The sequence below is a fragment of the Amphibalanus amphitrite genome, unplaced genomic scaffold (assembly GCF_019059575.1).
Source record: "Amphibalanus amphitrite isolate SeventyFive unplaced genomic scaffold, NRLGWU_Aamphi_draft 000375F_arrow, whole genome shotgun sequence".
NCBI lineage: Eukaryota > Metazoa > Arthropoda > Thecostraca > Balanomorpha > Balanidae > Amphibalanus > Amphibalanus amphitrite.
In genome coordinates this window covers 555,054-576,060 of record NW_024881869.1, presented here as the reverse complement: position 1 = coordinate 576,060, position 21,007 = coordinate 555,054, and the positions used below count along the sequence as shown (strand labels likewise).

The window sequence follows — 21,007 nt, the reverse complement described above, 5'->3', positions numbered from 1 at the left end:
AAGTTGGTGGAAAGTTTCAAAATTGTATTCGACATTTACATAAATTTCCAGTTGTAAATGTTAATCGTGTGGTGGTAGAGAGGTCTGCCCGGGCAGGGGGTAGGGGGTAGGAGGGGCGGGCCCAATTTCACTCCAGAACACTGATCGATGGATGTCCGTCGTCTCCTTATGGTTGTATATGTTACAGACCGTATGAAAACCCAGTCCGTTTGCAAACGGACTGGCCCAGTCAGGCCGTTTGAAAACGGCATGAAAAAGCCGGCCGTTTGCAAACCGCCTGAAATATCAGGCCGTATGAAAACGGCCTAGGCAGTTTGAAACGGCCTAGACAGTTTGAAAACGGCCTAGTCAGTTTTCAAACGGTCTGGCGAAGTACAACAGCCTCTGAAGATTGGACTTAATGGATCCAGGTTGGTCGATGATCAGGTTGCATCCATGTGAATGCTTGCGCATTCCATGCCGAATGACTCGTCTACATACGTCGAACATTTTCTTACTGTGCTGATGCTCGGCCCGGCCGTTTTTCAACAATATTACTAATTACGGAGCGAGCGAAGCGAGCGGAGTCTTACGTAGAATAACGGAAATTTCTGAGTATGAGCGGCCGGCCGGCCGTGGTCACGCTTCTGCGACGCTTATATCTCAGCAACCACTTGACCGATTTACATGCGGTAATTTTTGTAGGGTAGCTTCATTCCTTCTACCAAGTATTGGACTATTCCCGATGCATGTGGGTGACCCCTTATGCACGTGCCACGTGCAAAACGAAGAGGTGTCACTTTTGTAATTGTTGCAATATCTCGGTAACTACTTGGCCGATTGCGCTGAAAGTTGGCATGCAGGTAGGCACCCACTAGGCAATGCATATCCATGTGTCGGAGTTGGGGTGCTGCTGCACGTGCGCACGTGCAGGGGTCGATTCCAGATCTCGAGAACGGCTGGACTGATGGCGCTCAAATTTGGTACATGGCTAGGGACCGGTTAGTAGCGTGCCGTGCAAAAGTCAGTTGGGACCCATTTTGCACGTGCGCACGTGCAGGGTGCCGCTTCCAGATCTCGAGAACGGCTGGGCCGATTGTGCCCAAATTTGGCACATCGCTAGAGACCGGTTAGTAGGGTGCCGTGCACAAGTCAGCTGGAGGTACCCCCTCGAAATTTCGCACGTGCAAGGCTCACTCTCTCGCTCGCTCCGTTAGTCGCCCCAAAAGGCGTTATACTGGTTATACAAGTTCACGGTCCGCCTGTGTACGGCCATCCAGTTGATGGAGCCTGGTGAAGCCACTACTGGTGAGATCTGGTGAAACGTATCACAACAAGACTCACCGATTATTTTGCGGCATAAAACGCCGGAGCGCGCAATGGACATCAGAGTTCACATCAGTGGCGCGGGAACCGGGGAGGGGGGGGGGGGCTAGCGGGGGCTGAGCCTCTCCAACTTTTCGGCTGGGGGGGGGGGCGCTTGTAATGTATTTGAGCCCCCCCCCCCCTCCCCAGCTGGAGGAATCGAAATCGGAAATCTACCAACATAATTTCATAGATTCATACATAGGCGCGGGAATCGGGGGAGGGGGCAGTGGGGGAAGCTTGCTCCCACAGCTCTGGGGCCGTGGGGGCGGTGCCCCACAACTTTTCATGAGGTCAGGAACCGTTGGGGCAGCTTGTCCTCTCCTCCCCAAATTAGGGGTTGTGGGTCACAAAGGAAGAAAGCATGTAAGTGAAAAATCCACCTCTTTCACTGGCTCGGCAACTCATTTGGCAGATTAAAACCTTCTATTATGGTTCAGCCCCCCCCCCCCCAGTCTGGATCGAAGAAGTTCCCGCGCCAGTGGTTCACATTAGAGTCCTCACCGCGCCCGGTCGACCGCCGGCGGCTGGCCGGTGGCGTACGCCGGCAATACTTGACCATTGCGGTGGAAGGCGAAACTTTGAAGTCCGGGGGAAGCCCGGGTCGACCGGGCGCTATACGGGCCGGGTCTCAGTTCTGCTAATCTCTTCCTAACCAGGCCTGCATTCGTCATCGGGAAAATCAAGGAGAACTTTCCGGAACTAGCGAGAATCATCGGGGATCACGAACGGTATCGCGATAACGAGACATGCTGAAGATAGGCGCTCAACAATAATTTTCCGACGGAGAATATTCGAGTGACGATATTTTTCCGGATGCCGAATGCACCTCAGGATTTCATGGTGCCATGTAATGTCATGAAACGGTCGTGCTTCAACAAACTCAAAATTGTCCAGCTGTAACTTTATGCAGACCAGATTGTTTTCAAAATGCCTAGACCGTTTGCAAACGGCCTGGTGTCTGGAAAGTTGTCATACGGCCTAGACGGTTTGCAAACCGCCTGAAATTTCAGGCGGTTTGCATACAGCCTGGAATTTCAGCCCGTATTCAAACGGCCTGACTTTTCAGTCCGTTTGCATACTGACTGGGCTGCCCAGGCCGTTTGCAAACGGCCTGAATCGGGCCAGGCCGTTTGCAAACGGACTGAGTTTTCATACGGCCTGTAACATATACATCAACTACCAACTATTCCACCCACCCATCGCGGGTGTATCGCGCGTCATTTGGCAGTGAAAGGTTAAGAACTCGCCGCGTGTTGACTGAGACACTCGCCTCAATCAGGGTCTGAATGTGCAGACCAAGTGAGAGGCCTGGCTGGACTCGCTGAGTGGGAACGCTCGCACAGCTGTCATTGGAAAGGCGCCGGCAAACAGTCGCCACACAACGAACGGCAGCCCACTCGCCGGCGACACGACGACGCCAAACGGCAAACGGACCCGGGCGAAAGTGAGCAGTGAGCGGCGAGCAGTGAGCGCCTTACCTGGTGGCGCTGTCCACGAGGCTGCCGTCTCTAGCATCTTGGCCTGGAACGGACAAAACAAAAACGGTCAGAGCTGAGAAACATTATAATGGTTCACGCACAAGTCACATATCTCACAAAGAAGCAAGATTTGGTCAGATGTTCATCATCCATGAAGTAGATAGATGCTCAAGAGACGACGGGCTCGACTCGGTCGACACTAGCGCCGTTCAGCGGCCGTCGGCCAAGTCGATTCACCACCTCTCCCGCGTCACCGGCGCCGCCGCGCCGGCGCCCTCTTATTTGAAATGTAAACAGCCATTCCTGGAATAGCCGGAGCTAACAAATACGATAGAATAATAGACAGTTGGCACCATTACGGTCGGCCATTGCGGCACAGCACAGCGGGCCCGTTCGCGAACGAACCAGACTGAATATAAATAAATCGACCTCGGGTAAACAGGGCGGAGAGAGCGGTGGAAAGGTGAGAAGATGGGAGCACCGGCGGCCAGCACGAGCAAAAAGCGCCGGATGACAGTAAACTACCGGGAGCAGCCTCTGCTGCGCACCTTGGCGCACTAACAGGTGCAGCGCAGCACCCCGCTGCACTCCTCCCCACCCTCCCCCTCCCAAACCTCCCGGCGGGGGGAGGGGCGACCGAGAACTGAATCGGCGGCGCCTCCAAGAGAGGTCGTTAGTCATCTTAACTCGGTGGATATGACTAACTGACCGCGACTGGGGGAGGGCGGGCAGCCGTCAGGCCGTTAGACGCTAACCGGGTCCGGCGGGGATGGGCGGGGTGGGGCGGGGGGGAGGGGCGCGTGGGGCTGTGACAGCGCCCGTAGCCGTCAGTCAGCCTGTCTTCAGTCATGTCTAACATGTCAAAGGTGCTAGACAATGAGCGCGTTGCGGCCAGACAATGAATTATGATGACGCTGTCATATCAGCCGCCCCCGGGGCCCTGACCGTATCGTTTCCGGAAGATATAAATATGTAGGTATGTAGTTATCGGTGATTTCAAATCTTAACAGCTCTTACCTACCAAGAAACAATACTCAGTGATGGGAATCATATGTCATCAAGAATGTTTAATCCTTGTGACATCCCTACGAAGACAATAGACAATACCTATTAGCAGCTGTGAACTATCCGATAGAGCATTATCTTCATAATGTAGCATGACATGAACGCAGCACGAGGTCTTCACGTGTGCAGTCTACACTATGCACTGATGAGTCTGCACCTTTTGTGCGCCCATCGGGCCCGGCAACCCGACACACACATACAGAGTTTAGCGTTCGCTGACATTTTCCATTAGTGGGAGCTCATAACAGACTCTCTCTTATGCATTTATGCGCGTCGAAATAAGTATTCATGTTTCTTATAATTCTTTTAAATCATTCTTCTATCTCTAGTGGCCGGTTGAATAGTCTGACGGACGTCTAATAATTAATGCTGGAAACAATCGTCATTATAAAAGCCGGGCCTTGTGAATAGTTAGCAGGCTGTTAGATGGCTATCTTTATGTTGTATATGTAGTGGATTGACTGCTGCGACTGACAAGGGACTCGGCGGATTGCAGTCGACGAGTGGACTTCCCAACGATAAAAACCAGCCTCTCAACTTCACTGAATAAAATAACTATAGCCGCACCGGCAACTGACTCAAATTGACCGGCCGGCTTTTAAAATGGTCCGTCTGAAATGTCAGCCCGTGTCGAGCGGCCCTCCAATTGGGAGGCAGGGCGCACGGACCGGGTGAAAAAGACGACCACCACCGACCAGCCCCAGGTCGATACGCACTCCATTATGCAGCGCTCATAAAGAATGCAAGGTAAAGTTACATGTGCCGGCCAGCCAATTTCACTCCACGCATAAAGGCATAATAACTAGTGGGAACGCAGCCTTACCATTGTACGCCATCCTTCCGCGTTCACAGAAAACGCACCTTTAAAGCCGACGTTAGACGTGGGGCTAACGGAACTTATCCTGCCGCGCGCCTAATGTGAATGAATATGAAGGCATTTTATAGAAATTATTTATGCAGGGTTCGGCCGGTCGGACGGCCCAGTAATAACAGTAATCACCGACAGCGACCGCTCGCCTGTTTGGTTACATTCGGCCATAAGATATTTCATGTATTTGAGGTCGGCCATTACACCCAGCACTGGCATCCAATTGAGGTCGCCTGCCTGCCCACACCACCGAGGCGGTCGTTTTTCAACGCACGGGAAAGGATCCGGCACAGAGCATAGACGGCCGACCGACCGCTCTCTATGACAAAGGAACCCGGTGATGATTCATCGAAAACATAAGCAATTGTCTCCGGAATTAGTTATCAAATTTACCACGCATGGCAGCCAACCGGAACTGGCCGGCCCGACTATTGACTAGAACGAACAATGAACGAGCGCCATGTCTATTCGTCACAATATAAGCACGGAGATGGGTCGGGACGCTCAGCGTTCATAGACGGGCATCCAGGACCGCGGCCGGAAATTACAACTAATTTCTATTGTTTCAGATCATCGCTCTCAGCGACAGAGGCCTTCGAACCGTAACGTCATCATACACGCATGCATGGGATTTGGGGATACATTTATCAGCGATGATAAAAATTGTTCAGCTACCGAACAACATTTAATGAGCCATGCATATTGAATATTGTTAAGTCATCAGCCGTTGTAAATGTGAAAACGGGATCTGCAGTTTCCTCCAACATTTTCTATTGACAACAGTTGTGTTGAGGGTGTGCCTAGCAATTTTCGTAATTTTGTAAATAATTTATTAGCACACACGCACGTTTCATGTCAGCAGTGACGTGGAATCCGTCGGAATTATAATCATTGGCATTTCACAGCGATGGTAATTGTATATCGTTGAGAGCTGCTGCGAGGAGCATGATAAATGTAGGAAGTATCATTAGAATATATGACCTTCTCCTCGGAAAATGACCAAATGAATGAAAATGATTATTTATTGATGAATTGATTCATCAATAAATAATCATTTTCATTCATTTGGTCATTTTCCGAGAAGAAGGTCATATATTCTAATGATACTTCCTACGATGGTAATTGCTTTAAGACTGAATTAAGAAATAATAATAAGAGCATTGGACGACAACAACAGCGTGACGGGGCTGATAGATCCATAGGATGACAGCAAGCAGTCGGTACCGCCTTCTTAAAGGGACCATCCCACCTTAACATTAGTTTTGAGTTGAGATAGCCAAGTTTGCGGCCAGGCTCAGAAACCACCATTTATCCTGGTCGCAACCCCCGCAGCTTTATGGTGTTCAAGAAATTTCTTCCCTTTACTTGCAGGGTGGGACCAGCTTAGTCCCTATCTCTTAACCATTAGCGGTTTCTTGATGACGTCAGCAGTCATTTCAACGCCCGCCATTCCTTGAACCCGAGTTTTGCTGACCTTGAGCTCCCTTTTTTATCAACGTGAAATCCGTCGTCGGCGCTGAGAAAGCCTATTGCTTTTCATTTTAATTTGAATATTAGAAGATACCCACCACTGGAACTTGGACTGATATTATACCAAGGCCGAAGATGATCAAGCTGCCTGCTATATCTGGAGCTTGGTGTTCAACTTCAACATGGAATAAAAAACAAAATATCAAAGCAAACTGGATATGGTACTCCAAGTTAAAGTCCAAAGAAATTTTGAAGAGCTGACAATTGACATTAATTCTTTTCCTGCAAGGTTTCCATATGGAGATCACACCATGAAGAAATATTTTTGATGTTTACAGTTGAAAGGGGATTGATCATCCAGTTTTGACGAAAGACGCTGCTGACTGTCTTTGGAAAAGGATGTCGGCATGAGGTGCAATTGTGCTTGTGAAGTGGTTATAACTGGTCTTTTCACAGTATTAAATTAAATGTGCCATTGCAGCCAAGTGTGTTATCATGTAAGGTAAAATCAAAACTACAATGTTGGTTTTACGAGCATTGAGAAGGCTGGTAGGTAACACCTGCCTGTGCTCGTAAATCATGCTGCCAAAGTTTTCTAAATTAATTCTATCATACACTTTTGTTATCCAGAATGGTTGCACTATTGTTTGGTATCATATTATTCCATGTAAATATGGTAGCGTAAAGTCCGACCAACATGTTACCAGATTTGAAGCTGTTATGTTACCTAAGTACCTGTTTTTTACTGGCGTGGTGAATGTCATTGTCACCTGGATTTTGTTTTGAGGTGCAGACCTAGTAACTCTGACTACATGGGTTTGAAGCTATTATCTATTCTGTTTTTACTGGCCTGGTGAATGGCGACTGATGTTGTCTGTGGATGGCACTGAAACAAATTTTGAGTGTTTTGTACAGTGTTTTAATACAATGCTGAGGGCTGAAAGTTGTCTTGTTTAGAGTGGTGAAAGTTCAGGATATGCCAGCCACCATGGTGGGTCAGAGTTAAATGTGTTGCAGTCAGTTCGGCTTCGGCAAGCACACGGATGGGCATACGCATCAAGACCTGCTCTGCCATACTTTCAGCCAATTTTACCTGGGTAAGTCTTTTCTTTTTTCTGCCAAAAGCTATGACATTGTGAATTTCAGCACTGTGGCCTGTGTGTAGCTTTCAGGAAAGCAATTCTAAATAAAGCTCTGATAAAGTGCAAAATCAGCAATGCAGCCCTCTATTACATTTTCTACAACATCTTACTTGTTCCTTGCATGGAGAGAAAAATGCAATGTTATGATTTCGTTTATTCACATAATTTGACAAGCATGCAGTTACCTGCTACTATCACTGCACAAAACAGAGCAGAAAACATCAGTTGATCAAACACAAGGCATAACAGAAGTTTACAACATAGGGCTGCCGAACCTGCTTCCTCCCACCACAGTTGATGCCATTTCCTAGCCTGGCTTGATGTGAGCACTGAATAGCTGCTTTGTCTAATTACAGCTCACTACCATTCAACTTAAACTACTATCTTTAAAGTAAGAGTGAGAGCGTTCAGTGTTCATAGCAGCTCGACAGACGACAGACAACAAACATCTTGACAAACCAACCAGTATTTGATTTGGCTAATGATTTATGTGCTTGTTGTATCATGGCCAAACTACTTTAACAGCAATAATCCCTGTTTCATCTTGAGCTTGCTTTTATTTCCATTTGAACTCAGATCTTGAAACAATCATCTGAAGTGATATCAGATACTGGCTTCTGCCTTCTGTTTCTCTTGAAAGCAAGTTAAAACAACAATGATAAACTAAGGCAGGAGATGTGAGTTGTGGCAGTAGATTTTTGATTCAACATATGTCAACCTTATATTGCTTGAGACCTCTGTGACAGACAAACAAATATTTATAGTTTTTTGATAGTTTGGATTCTTGGCTTGATTTAGCAGATCAGCTGTGAACCTTGACTTTGAAATCACCGTCATGGTACCCGAACGAATCCTCGCATGACATTTCTTCGTAGCACAATTTTTCGTCCGCATTTCTTCGTCTACAAATCTTCGTCGGTGCATTTATTTGTCCCTCAATGCTTACTCTTGCATATATTTGCGTTGAAGAAGAAATGCGAGCCGTTTTTCATATACCCTGGTGCGAGACAAAGTAATGCGATAGGTACGAATAAATGCCCTGACGAAGATTTGCAGACGAAGAATTGCGATACGAAGAAATGCCATAAGAATTGTCCTGGAATCCTTTATTGGCCATCATATATTGACCTTGTTAAGATAAACGCGTCATTCGCGCAATATCTGTCGCACTTTGATACCAAACTATTGCTTCCAAATGCCGACGTAAAGAAAACCTTTATGTGACGTCATAGAAACAGCGGATTTCCCAAAAAGTAAACAAAAATAAAAGTCTTATATCTCGAAAACGGGTGAATATTTTCCGGTAAAATTTGGTAGATGTTCATTTTCGCTCTTTGTGATTCACGCTACATCACTTTTATGCCAATTCATTAACTTTTTTGAAGGTGGGAGGGTCCCTTTAAATCCGATAACGTTACCGGAAGGAACCAACCGCACCAAGAGCGAAATGAACCACTCTTGAAGTAAATACGGGCGCCAGCCGACTCAGAATAATGCCACTACACAAAGGCAGTCCCGATAACGTGGAATAGGAGCCGCATTCCAGCACGAAAACAGGCCGCCAGCTTAATTATTATAATGGGCAGGGTGCACCACCATAATAACACACAGAGAGATACAATATAAAATACGATTACATTGTGTCGAGGAAAAACATCCAGAGAGCAAAAAGTAGAACAGCTACAACAATGATAGATGAGAAGCGAACAAGGAATGCTGCTATACAATGGCAGACTGAATGGAAATGAGATATAAAAGAATGATGGAGCTAACTCAATGATGAATCGCCGAACAAAATAACACAGAAATGGGAGGCAGACAGCTCACAAAGACACGACTGGCTGCGGATAGAGAAAAAGATAATAAACTGGAAAGCAGCACGATGCAATGGACCTCGTTGAAGAAAAACAAGCCAACAAAGGAACTAAACCAAAAGACTGAGGGCAAAAACATTAACTAAAAGAGCTTGGATTTAGTTTCGAAACAATCGTGATCTATCAAAAGCCTTTTTTCGGTCTAAAGCCGCCTCACTCTCACATCCAACCAAACCGCACTACACAAATTTATGCACTGAAGTGCCATTTAAACAATAATCGACACTTTTATTTATCTAATTATATTTAATAATCGACACCCTCCTGCTGCCTGTCGGCCCATTTATAGCGACACTGGATGCCGCACTATGTTGCTCGGTTTCCGCACACCGGAAAGCTCTAGTTTACTGGTACTGCAACGTTCACTGCTAGCTGTTTCCGGGAGTCGGCTATGGGCTGCGGCCCACCAGAGGCCGGCGTGGGATGTCCCTTTGCGCCCAACAATGGTATAAAACAACGGGTGGGTGGCACTGCAACTCGTGTGCCCAACACAGTGAGGTATAAGTCACGAAGGCACTGGCGTGACAGCAGGAATGCTAGAAAAACCACATACACGGTACAGGTTAACCAAATAATGTTGGTCAAACCTCATCTTGCCGGGGACTTGCACACACAACTAAGCCATGTTTCATCAATACATATAAATGCATGTCTCTTGGAATCAATCTTCAATAAACCCAATGCGGGTCGTATCGCATATGATTGGTGCCCGTAAAGAGCCGTCGCTTATTGATCGCGGCAGCAAACGCTACGGCGTCGCGCCACCACCCGAGCAATTTCTCGTCTAGAATAAAGGCCACGCTTCTATTTAATGTTTGAAAGTTATTGCGGAAAGTTTGCCGCGACCGGTCATAGTTTATTCGGAATTGTTCCTGCTGCGGTCGCTGCCGAAAAGTTGGCCAGTGAGTTTGCAGCTTCCGAAAAAGGAGGCGAGTTGTAAGTTGGACTGAGTCTGTCCGAGTTGGGGTGAGTTGGGCTGAGTCGGGGTGAGTCGGACTGAGTCGGACTCGGCGCCGACTCGGAGCGGCGTCCGGTCGCCGAGTCTCCGCCCGGCGACAGGTGCACTGGTGGCCCGGCGGCCGTTCCGGGCTATCCGTCATTGTGCAGCGGTGACAGCCGGCGGGGCCCGCGCCGCGGCCCGGACCGGCGCGGGGCACCTAGTCCTCCTTGTCCCAGGACGAGGCGCGCCCCGCCCGCTGCAGGCGGCAGATAACCACCCGATAACTACCGCGCACCAGACGACACCGTCTGGCGTGCCGGCCGCCGGCACAGCGCCTCTCGACCGCCCCTGACCTGGCCTCGCAGGGACCCGGCGGCTCGGCAGGTATCAGGGATCGGCCGGCCGTTCGGCGCTGCCGCTGGGGCCAGGTAAGCCCGGCGGCGCGGCGCCGCGGTGACCCGTGCTCGGTGACCGCGCCGCGCCGGCCGTCACCGGCCCATCGCCGACGGTCATCGGGCGCGCGCGGACGACGACCGGCCGATGGCGTGTCCGACAAACGAGCGAGGCAAATCGGCTCCTTGGTGCAGGCCAGTGCAGGCCGCCACTGCGCCGCGTTCCCACCTACCCGGCCGGCCAAGGTGAGGGCGGTCCGGCCATCACCGGCGGCGGGTCTCCAGCCTCCGCCTGCTGGTAGGTCGGGAATAGAGGTGCAGCTTCTCACATATAACTCATGGCCGATTTCACAGTGGAGGAGGTAATGACTATTCCCTCGGTGGAACGGATTCAGTTAACGGCTTTTTCTATAGCCCAAGCCAAAGCATTGGTGAACACTGAACAAACACCAATACCTTCGCTTCGTGTATGAAATGTCCTAAAAGGCTAAAATACGCATGTCATCTCTATTGACGTTATACCGACGCACACACAGCTATCAATGGCTAATAAACCCGGCAATAGTGCAAGCCCAACCGCGTTTTTAGAGTGCCAATGAAAAGTTACATGGCCAGTCCTACGCCGAATACTACTGCTTAGGAGAACGGGTTAGCAGATCACGGTGGGCCACAACGCGAATCCAACAGCGATGGAACGTTGACGTCACAATTTACAAGTGAGACATGGGTGTGTTTTCCGACCTCCGCAGCGACCAGCAGTGAAGGTCAGACCAAATAAGACTCAATTTACATATATCATCATTGCCTTGTTTTATTTAGAGGAATGCCCTCACTAAATCCGGAGGAAAATTGTAGCACCGAAGCTCCTCAAAGTCAAAGGACAACAGTGAAATGATAACAAAAATTGAATTTATCACGAAATGTTGCCGTCAGAGTCACATCATCAAACATGGCGCGCCACTCCAATTACTCGCCTTAGAGAAAGGCCGAGCTGTCACTAACAGAAATCGGAACGAGCGGCGCGAAAAACGCCCGACGGACACCACTAACGACGAACGCTAATGAAAGCCGTGTCATAATGATCTGGTGAGCTCGGTCACTAACGATCATGGAGCAGGCAGCTCCTGTGCAGGTGTCGGCAGCCCTGGACAATAGCACCTACCGCTGATTTTTACATAACATAGGTATGAAACAGATCATGTGTAGAAAGGGTAGCTTTGTTCCGATCCAAATTAAAATAGCAATGTGCAACCGCAAGGTGTCTACAAGATGTACGTCTGAGGTCACATTTACTGTAGTGATTCGTTTTGACAAGATTCAGTTTAAGTAAGCGATGCATTATCTACAAAGAAACAAAAGCAACAGTTCGTTTCCTCTCAATATACCCAGACACTCCAAGTATGTGAACTGCTCCAAATATGTCCCTGCGTTCATTTTTTGACATGCCGTCGCCGCCGGTACGCCCGACAGTAGCTCTGTGAGTCCGTTTTTCCTTGCATGGTCCGGCCGCCGCCCACGAGTAGCGCCCTAGCTTCCTCGGTGAGCCCCGGCCAGTTTTCCTCGTTTGCTTACTGACTGAACGGCGACTGATTTGGTCGGAGGGGATGCACCGCCCGAGCCAGTATCTCAAGAACCGATTCGAGATACATATTGGCCGGCGGCCGTGTCTCCATTTATAAACGCACTGCCATGTCTTGGTATTGAAGGCATCGCGTAGGCGAAGCAAGCTTCTGATGACACAAACCAAGCCAGACTGCACTAGTTTAGCGGATCCCCACCCGGCTGAAGCTGGTTGGTCGAGTCAACAGACAAGATCAATAAGATCATTAAACCTCATTTAAACATCAGAACATTAACTGCCATGAAAATTTGTTCCGCTTAGTTCACCGGATTCATTAGCATTCAAACGTGAAGCGCAGTACAGGTAGGCAGGCGAGCATGCAACCACCGAACACAAGGTTAGCTCGCGCGACCTAACTTTAATAACAGTGGCACTTGGCGCGCTCTAGAAAAATTCGTCCATGACAATTACGATTCGATGTCGATGCCTATTTGACTAGATGAGGTTAAGCAACGTTAGGGGGTGGCCCGCGGCATCTTGTATCAATATATATTCGACTAGAAACGTTCTTGCTTAAAAGCATTATCCACAAAAACTGATTTACATTGTATATTACTCAGTCGCACAAGAGGCAACCAGTGTGTTTAGAACGTAATCTATGTCCCCAAATTCGAAAAGGGGACAATTCAAAGTCAATGAAATCGATATAAAACGTTCAAGGGCGTATGTTCTGGCCCGCCACGTGACAAGCTTTGTCCATTCAGAAATTAATCCTCCTCGATCGGACATTGCCAGATATAGCTGCAGCGTGGCACAGGTTCAGAAACCGGTTATTGGTGGATAACATTAGATCAGATTAAATTGGCCCAAACAAAACCGGGTGGTGACTGGCGAGTGGCGGTGCAACATACGGCATTGCTGTGTTATAAAGGGTGGATATTTTTCCTTTGGTCAGCCCAGAGCTGTCCTGAAAGCAGGTTGCGCTTGTATGCAGCAGTGTGCTAGCTGACACCAGCCCAACTAGTTATGCTCGTACATAAATGCCTACTGACATGGTTGCGTCAGCTGTCAATACAGGAATGTTTCTTTCTCAGGTGTCTGGCCCTCATAGCTGTATCATATGACGTCTCGGCGGATAGTTGGGTGTCGGGTTGTAGAGGTTTCGGTGCCGGCGGTGCCGAACACAACCCGTTCCCGTCGGGCAAGAGACAGCTTTTCCCTCCAGCGTTCCAGGAACATATATCACCTCAAATATTTAAATCAAATATCTTAACTTTTAGATCAAACCAAGCATACCATGCATGAAAGTTATCTGAGACACTGTCATCCAGGCAGGAAGCAAGAACGCATCGACTCCACTTATTGGGCTGAACAATAACATGGGGATCCAATAGACTAGAGACAGGACAGGTAATATTTGTAATTATCCAACGCTATAAATGAACACTGCATCAATATCGATTCCATCTAAGATATCAACAATAAGAAGCACCTATAAATTGATGAGGTTGAACATATGAGACAAACCAGAGTAATTAAATATAATCCCGCTCTATGCCTGCCTTCCAAGAAAGCCTTATGGCGGACATTGGCTGGTATGACTGCAGTGAGAGTTATGAATAAAACGCTAATGTTCGCGGGCAGATCGAACCCAATGACCTATCAGTGACCCAGGACAAGTTGCAATAAACAATAATGACCGACGTCATTGAAAAACACCATCGGAAGACAAGTAGGATTCAATATGTAGAGCCGGGTGGACAGGTTGATGCAATGATATTCAAAAATTGACACTGGCGGTGAGCCGGTGGGCCATCATCTGCGTTCAACGACCTCCAGTGACCTCTATTGACCTGAAGTGACCACTGACCTTCAATATATTGCAACAAACAATATCTGATAAACAACCTACTGACCTCCTGTGACCTTTATTGACCTTCACTAACCACTGACCTCTTTTAACTACAGCAAGCACGGGCGGAGACACACCTGACCGTTTCCCGCCACGGGGAGCTGGGGAGGGGAAGGGGGTCTACAATGAGGCATGTCACGTGATCATCCGGCCATCGATCGGGCGCCATCTTTAGTTGGACCACCCCGGGCGACGACAGACTGCCAGCTGGCGAGGGTCGACGCAACAGGCTCACCATGACAACAAACCAACAAAAATGCGGGTAGGATAGATGTATTTCTTGTTTGATTTGGTCATGGGAGCGAGTACAACTAAATTGATGGGTATTCTTAAAATTGTCATTTGATTCTTATGGCAAATACACTTGTTCTGTACATTATTATGCTCTTATCGGTACTTTTAAAACCCACCTCGTATAACTTCACTTGACCATCAGACAAAAGTCACTACAGTCCTGTGAATTTTTTACCACAACTCCTTTCGGTGCACCACAGTTGATCCCGCATCACTCAGTATAATAATGATCACAGGTAGGCCGGAGGGCATGGAAACGCTCATTAAGACTTCAGCAAATAGTGCGTGGCACGACCCGAATAATCAATTATAAATGTATGCCGATCTCTGAGAACCGAGAACAATGGCAATCTAGCTTTCAATATAAAATGTTTGCAATAAGCAAATAATTGCTTCGGTAATTATCTTTCCAAATCATTACAATAAAAACGCTAACTTCATTACGAAGTTACATTATGACTGCATGCCTGCGAAATTATCCATAATTTTTCCTATTATCAAAACACAGAAATGTTACCGTAAATTGAGCACCGTACGAATAGGATGTGAACGGCTGCAAAAAAAGTGTTCTATTGCCATCTTTAGTGTGCAGGTAAGTGTTGAAAAAAGTAATCGCAGGAGCACATCCATGCATTATTGGCTAATCACCGGAAGGCATACACCGAAAGGCCTTCCCGAAAGCACCGATTTCCCCTGGAGACCAAAATGATGCGCTTGCGACCGTGACAGAAAGATGCAGCTGCGATCACGAACACAGGCTCGAACGGAGGCCAGTTTTTCCTAACGGGCAGATGCAGCGTGGCACAAGAAATTACAGAATGGTAAAATCTTATGAGGAATGTGTCATGTATTTGACGTGGAAATTGTCTAAATGAATTATAATTCATGCTTTTAACATTGTCCTCGACATTGAAGCGATGATGACGATGAGCAGGAACCAGCACTGCCACCACGGTCTCAGCGATCATAACCGAAATGATCGGTCACCTTCTCCCCGCATCTGCTGCAAACGCCTACAATACATGGTTTTGGTGATAAATATCGCACTTCTGAAACGGATTGTCTTCCTTTTGCTTATTTCTAAGCACATCACCGGCCACACCCACGGATTCCCCCGGCTAATGGACTGCAAAAGAGCCGCAGTCACCAACACTGTCCATCTCTATCATTGTTCCATCACCGTTGGCTCTAATGCTCTTTGGTCGCTCCTTCACCATGCATGGTTGCCAAGCCAGGCTAGTGGGTAATAAATTCGTCCAATAAATTTCGGGGCCAGCTCAACATAAATATGCAGTGTGAGGTTTCTGAACAGGCCCACCGCAAGCATCCTATGCTAAATTTAGCTCGTCTCCAAATCCTCATTGGTGTGGATTAGACATTCGAAGAGCGGTTTGCTCCGCACATGGAGCCGGCCACAATACTTCTCCTTGCAGTGTGGCATATCTCATCAGCCGAAGGTGTCCCGAAGACTCCCTGTTGCCTAGTGACCGGTCACACAATGCTACTGGTTTGTTCTCTGACGGACGTCGTCTGGTCGGTCGTCGGTACCAGTGCCCAGTGTAGAGGTATATGTATCGTAATGAGACGGTCACGGTCAGGATCCAGTTAGGTACCATCACCACTCGATAGAATGTCCGGTCGATCCCCGCATGTATGGGCGACTGGTTTGGGTCAATATAACATGCAGTGGAGCAGCATGCATGCGGATGTGTCAATTAAACACAACACACAAATGAAACTTGATAGGGTTCGTTAGGCCCGTTGTTATATGTGCTTAATAGAGTACAGTTTCCTTCGCGGCGTGCACCATTGCGAATCTTCATTTTTAACGGTATTCCAATTACCAGATCATAAAGGATAAAAAAGGGCATGCTTAAATTATTTAAAATATTTCATTATTATCATTAATTTTATCAATATGAACTCAGGAAAGGGGGTAATTCAAATACAAAGTGTAGTAACTGTAGACTGGAGGTTAAGCAGATACCTGATTCCGAAGCACTCAACAGTCAACAAGCGCCCTGACCAAGGCGGGCGCCCGGTTCCACTCGGTGTATTGGGCACTGTTCAACATCCTGGTCTTGATGTTCCTTCGGGGGAGGGGAGGCGGCGACCGCGCTCAAGGTCATCGATGACGTCAGAGCGCGGTGTACCGGGTTCAAATAATAGAATACATTTAGGTCCACATCAGCCATCAGACCGTCATGATTTAAGGCAAGTGCCAGACTAACTTATTTCGATAGCTTGGTACATCGGCGATGTTATTGCTGATTCTTTGCGGGAATTTCCATGTCATGTCCAGTTGCAGACGGCAGAAAGCCAGGTGTATTTTAAAGGGACCCTCCCACCTTCAAAAAAGTTAATGAATTGGCATGAAAGTGATGTCGCTCGGTTCAGAAAGAGCAAAAACGAATATCTACCAAATTTCATCGAAAAATAATCACCGGTTTTCAAGATATTAGACTTTTACTTTTGTTTACTTTTTGGGATCTCCGCTGTTCCTAGCGACTTTATTTGAAAGTGCGGCATTTGTTGCGCGCAAAGCAGCATATACCACCGCGTGCTACAAAACGTTTTAGTCAAACATTTAACGGACGTTCGAAAGCCTGATGACGTCATCAGATTCCCGTAATGGTTAAGAGATAGGGACCACGCTGGTCCCACCCTGCAAGTAAAGGGAAGACATTTCTTGAACACCATAAAGCTGCGGGGGTTGCGACCAGGATAAATCGTGGTTTCTGAGCCTGGCCGCAAACTTGGCTATCTCAACTCAAAACTAATGTTAAGGTGGGAGGGTCCCTTTAAGGATGCCTTTTAGTGAGCTCACAGGTGATTGGCGCAAAATTATCATTGCGATGCTATCGCTGGTCAATGAACCGAAAAAGTTAGTTTAGAGATCAAAGCTGCCCAAATATTGAAGTAGCAATGGCAATATCAAGGTCACAAAATGCAAATATATGTAACAGAAAGTCAACTGCAGTATCGCGAAAGTCGCAAATCGTCGAGACTGACACATCAGACCAGGTCAGAAATGATATGGGACAATCACACTAGGCACATCACACATCCATCACAACACACCACATCAGGCACCAGACTGAAGTGATAACAAATCAAGCACATCATATATGGCACATCACGCCCGGCACACCTCACATGACACACAATACTGGAAACCAGGCAGATAACACTGCACTCAGTGCAAACACATCACATCTGGCACATCACACCTGGCACATCAGACCAGGCACATCATGCTGCGCAAATGGAACAGTTGTCACATCAGACCAGCACATAACACCAGCCAGTAGCGGCGGAACACCTTCAACACCCGGAACACCTTTGGGGGGGGGGGGGGCACTGCCGACTTTTGGTCCCATTCTTTCCATGCAACGCAACGCCCATAGGGCTAATGTTAAAATGCCAAAATCAAAGGGGGCACGGTGCCCCGGTGCCCTCCCCGTTCCGCCGCCTATGACACCAGTCACATCACACAGCCACCAGACAGCACCAACCCACGTTAGCCTGTGGCGCCGCCCCACCGCACGCCATCTGAGCGCACCGCTCACGTAGCTCGATTCGGAGTCCAATTTCGCTGCATTAGCCCGGCCCGGCCATTGTTTGAGCTCGTTAGACATTCAAATCGGCCAACACAATAACATATTATCGTATTGAACCGCAGCCGCCGTCGCCGCTGCCTCCAGTGTTATATAAAACAGTATGGAGGTGAATGTGATACTGGCGGGGGAAGGGGTGGAGGAGAGGGGTGGGGTCATGGGAGACGGGCGTCATGGCTCCCAGTGTGGCATTGTTTGTGTCTGGGCATGCAGGAGTCGAATATTGTCTAGATGTATTTGATTGTCTGCCGGGGCTCGCCCGAGTCTGACGCTGACTACAGCCTTTTAATGTTCGCCGTTTATTTGCAGGTGTCTGGGTCTAGAGTTGGGCTGCGCAATGCGCACACTTGTTTAAAGCCAAACCGATCTGTCACATTTGTGGCCAAATCACACCACAGCTGGCTGACGGAGCTAGTCAAAGGTGCAAAGTCAGTGTGTTCGTGTGTCTTCTCTCAGCTTCCCTGTTACTATGTAATTTCCGCCGACTTTGTCATCCTGAACTGTTTCGATTATCCGGGGTTTTGTCGATGGAAATGTCAGACAGAGAGCTTCGTTTTCTGCTTATTTGTTTGAAGCAATAGGCGCCAGACACTTCGTCAAACTTCGCAAGCCTTCACAAGCCATTGCTATCTAATTTTTTGCAATAAATCGACTAAGATAGCCCACAGCGATAAATTTGTGCACAAAACAGAACCGACTTTGCCCAGGACTACCGATACGGACTGTAACAGGACTAATACAGACTGTCACAGGATGAATTGGTGCAGATTGGTACAGAACAAACTAGGCTGACTGGCATTTGTTGGTCCTCGCAGACCGGAACCAGCCAATCATTGTATCTCTGCGCTTTTCCGCCTAGCAGCGAATGTGCTGCAGCAAGCGGGACAGAATGGGTCGGTTCGAGCCCAGTTTGGGCATAGTGAATAACTTCAACCAGTGAAATTCACGATCCTCATGACCAAATGCTGGGTAGCGTTGTGAAAAAGCACGCAGCTGATGCGTTATCCTTGCCACAGCTGGTCCAAAATAGAAACCAAGTGATCAGGAGCAAACAGCTGTACTTTTATCCTCTATGCAGCTGTGTAAGCATCACACAGGGCAGAAACGATACCCAGCATCCCACAGTAAGTATGATGGGCCCTAATATCCCCTGCTTTTATTTCAACTACCTTCGAATAGTGATTGGAGAATATTGCTGATGAGAAACCAGTGGACGTTAGCTGTCCTTAGACTGAGGGTTGACCGTTCCCATCTCCAAATCCAGCCTCGTTTCAAAGCGCGACGGTGGTTGTTGACCATCTGCCGGGCACTCATGACCAACGGTACAGCAAAAAACTTTGATTTACCCCCCCCCCCCCCTCCCTTCCTGCTCCTCTGCGCCCGTCGAGATCCAGAGCAGACAATGGCGATGAGTGATCACTAATCAGTGATCACCGCCCACTCTTACCAGCACCATTCATGACCATGATCACTCATGAGTACACCGCACCGGGCTTTCCCGGCTCAATGAGAACGAAACCACCACTCCCACTGGCGCCGCCTTTCGTACCTGACCGCTTAATGACGTCATTTGTGGTGTCACGTCAACATCCCTTCACTCTGTACTTCCCTCGACTAGGCGCTGTGCCCCTCCCACCCTCCCAGCCCTACCCTCCCACCGCCAGCCAGCGCCCGCCGCCTATTGTCGATGTGATCTCGTCATTCGGATGTAAATTGTAAATCAATGCAGTCGGAGCGTTCATCACAAGTCGCAGAGGCGAGCTCAGCGGTCGACAAAGAGGAGGGCAGACGGCGAAAAATATCGGGAAAACGTTTTTTTTTTCAAATAAAACAAATTGCTTTCAGTGGTTTGCAACAAATCAAATTAACACTTCATGCACTTTGAGTTTGGAACTTCTTATATCGACACCTTTTTTTAAACCCCACATCTGCTCTCCCGTGAATTTCCGGGAGGCACGAAAGATCTCCTTTTAAAAGTGTCCAATCGTCCGATCCTGATCAAATATGTGTGTTCGTAGGCCTGTTCTGGTATTGCTTTATCTGCCAAGACAGACAAACTTGAGAAAAATCGAGTGATTGTACCTTTTTTGAAGGTCTCTAACCGACTTGTCTGAAATTCACCGGAGAACAAATGTGGGGTTTAAAAAAAGGTGTCGATATATGCATTGCCTTTAATGATTCTTATGCTGTTTTACTCCGATGAAAAAGATGCATCTGAAACAACTGTGCAGGGAGCAGGGAGGGAAGGGCGGTGACCTTTCCGGAATCGGAAACGGGCCATAAATGATGTAACCTACCACCCAGTAACAAATCCACAGCTGTGGTGGCACCAGTCCCCAGCTGCAATGACGCTCCCTACGCACCCCCCTCCCCTCCCCTCCCCCTCAGCATCTATCACCCCTATCGGTCCACCCCTCCGGACCAGCAGTTGGGCCGTCCGTAGGGGGAGGGGGGGGGGGTTGACCTCACCGCGACCTGTCGTACCGCTGGCCCTACAAATTGGAACAGTGCCACGCCAGGAAACGACCGGCGGAATCGCGCATGATTACATGATCGGTGGGTCCGCGCCGCGCCGCGCCCGATTGTCGCCCCTGCCTCCCGCCCTCTCTCCCCTCTACCTGATGATATACAACGCCGCCGAACAAAGAACGCCCGTAACACAAGATAATGGCGCACAAGGCAAAAACCGCATAATATGATATGCCCGGCCCGTTTACTTATGATAGCAAGAACGCAGCGTGGCCGTGGCGCCGTGCGTTGCGCAAACAGGGCTGCCATATTGCGGCCATATGCTGCAGAGCGTCGGGAGGAGACGGAGAGAGGGGCGGGGGGAGCGGCCACACACGAAGGGCGAAAATACCTTGGGCGTGCGCCGTGCACGATTCGGTCGCGGCGCCCCGGCGCCACGGATCAAACATCTCCCCACAGGGTCGCCCGGGCTGGCGCCCGCGCGAATTAGCACCCCAGTTAACGTGTTTGGGTGACGGGCCCTGGGCGAACTGCGTCACAGCGCGGCGGCTGTGTGCATTACGAACTTGAGAAGAACC

General features: G+C 48.6%; 1 protein-coding gene across 1 annotated transcript in view; it reads right to left on the bottom strand.

Annotated features, from left to right (window-relative positions):
* Nucleotides 1–2,622: 2,622 nt before the first annotated feature.
* Nucleotides 2,623–21,007, bottom strand: part of LOC122389892 (protein bric-a-brac 1-like) — a 39,863-nt gene continuing 21,478 nt past the window's right edge. Inside the window, exon 2 of the mRNA XM_043382361.1 lies at nucleotides 2,623–2,868. Within this exon, the coding sequence (XP_043238296.1) occupies nucleotides 2,623–2,868 (246 nt within the window). The remainder of the gene's footprint in view (nucleotides 2,869–21,007) is intronic.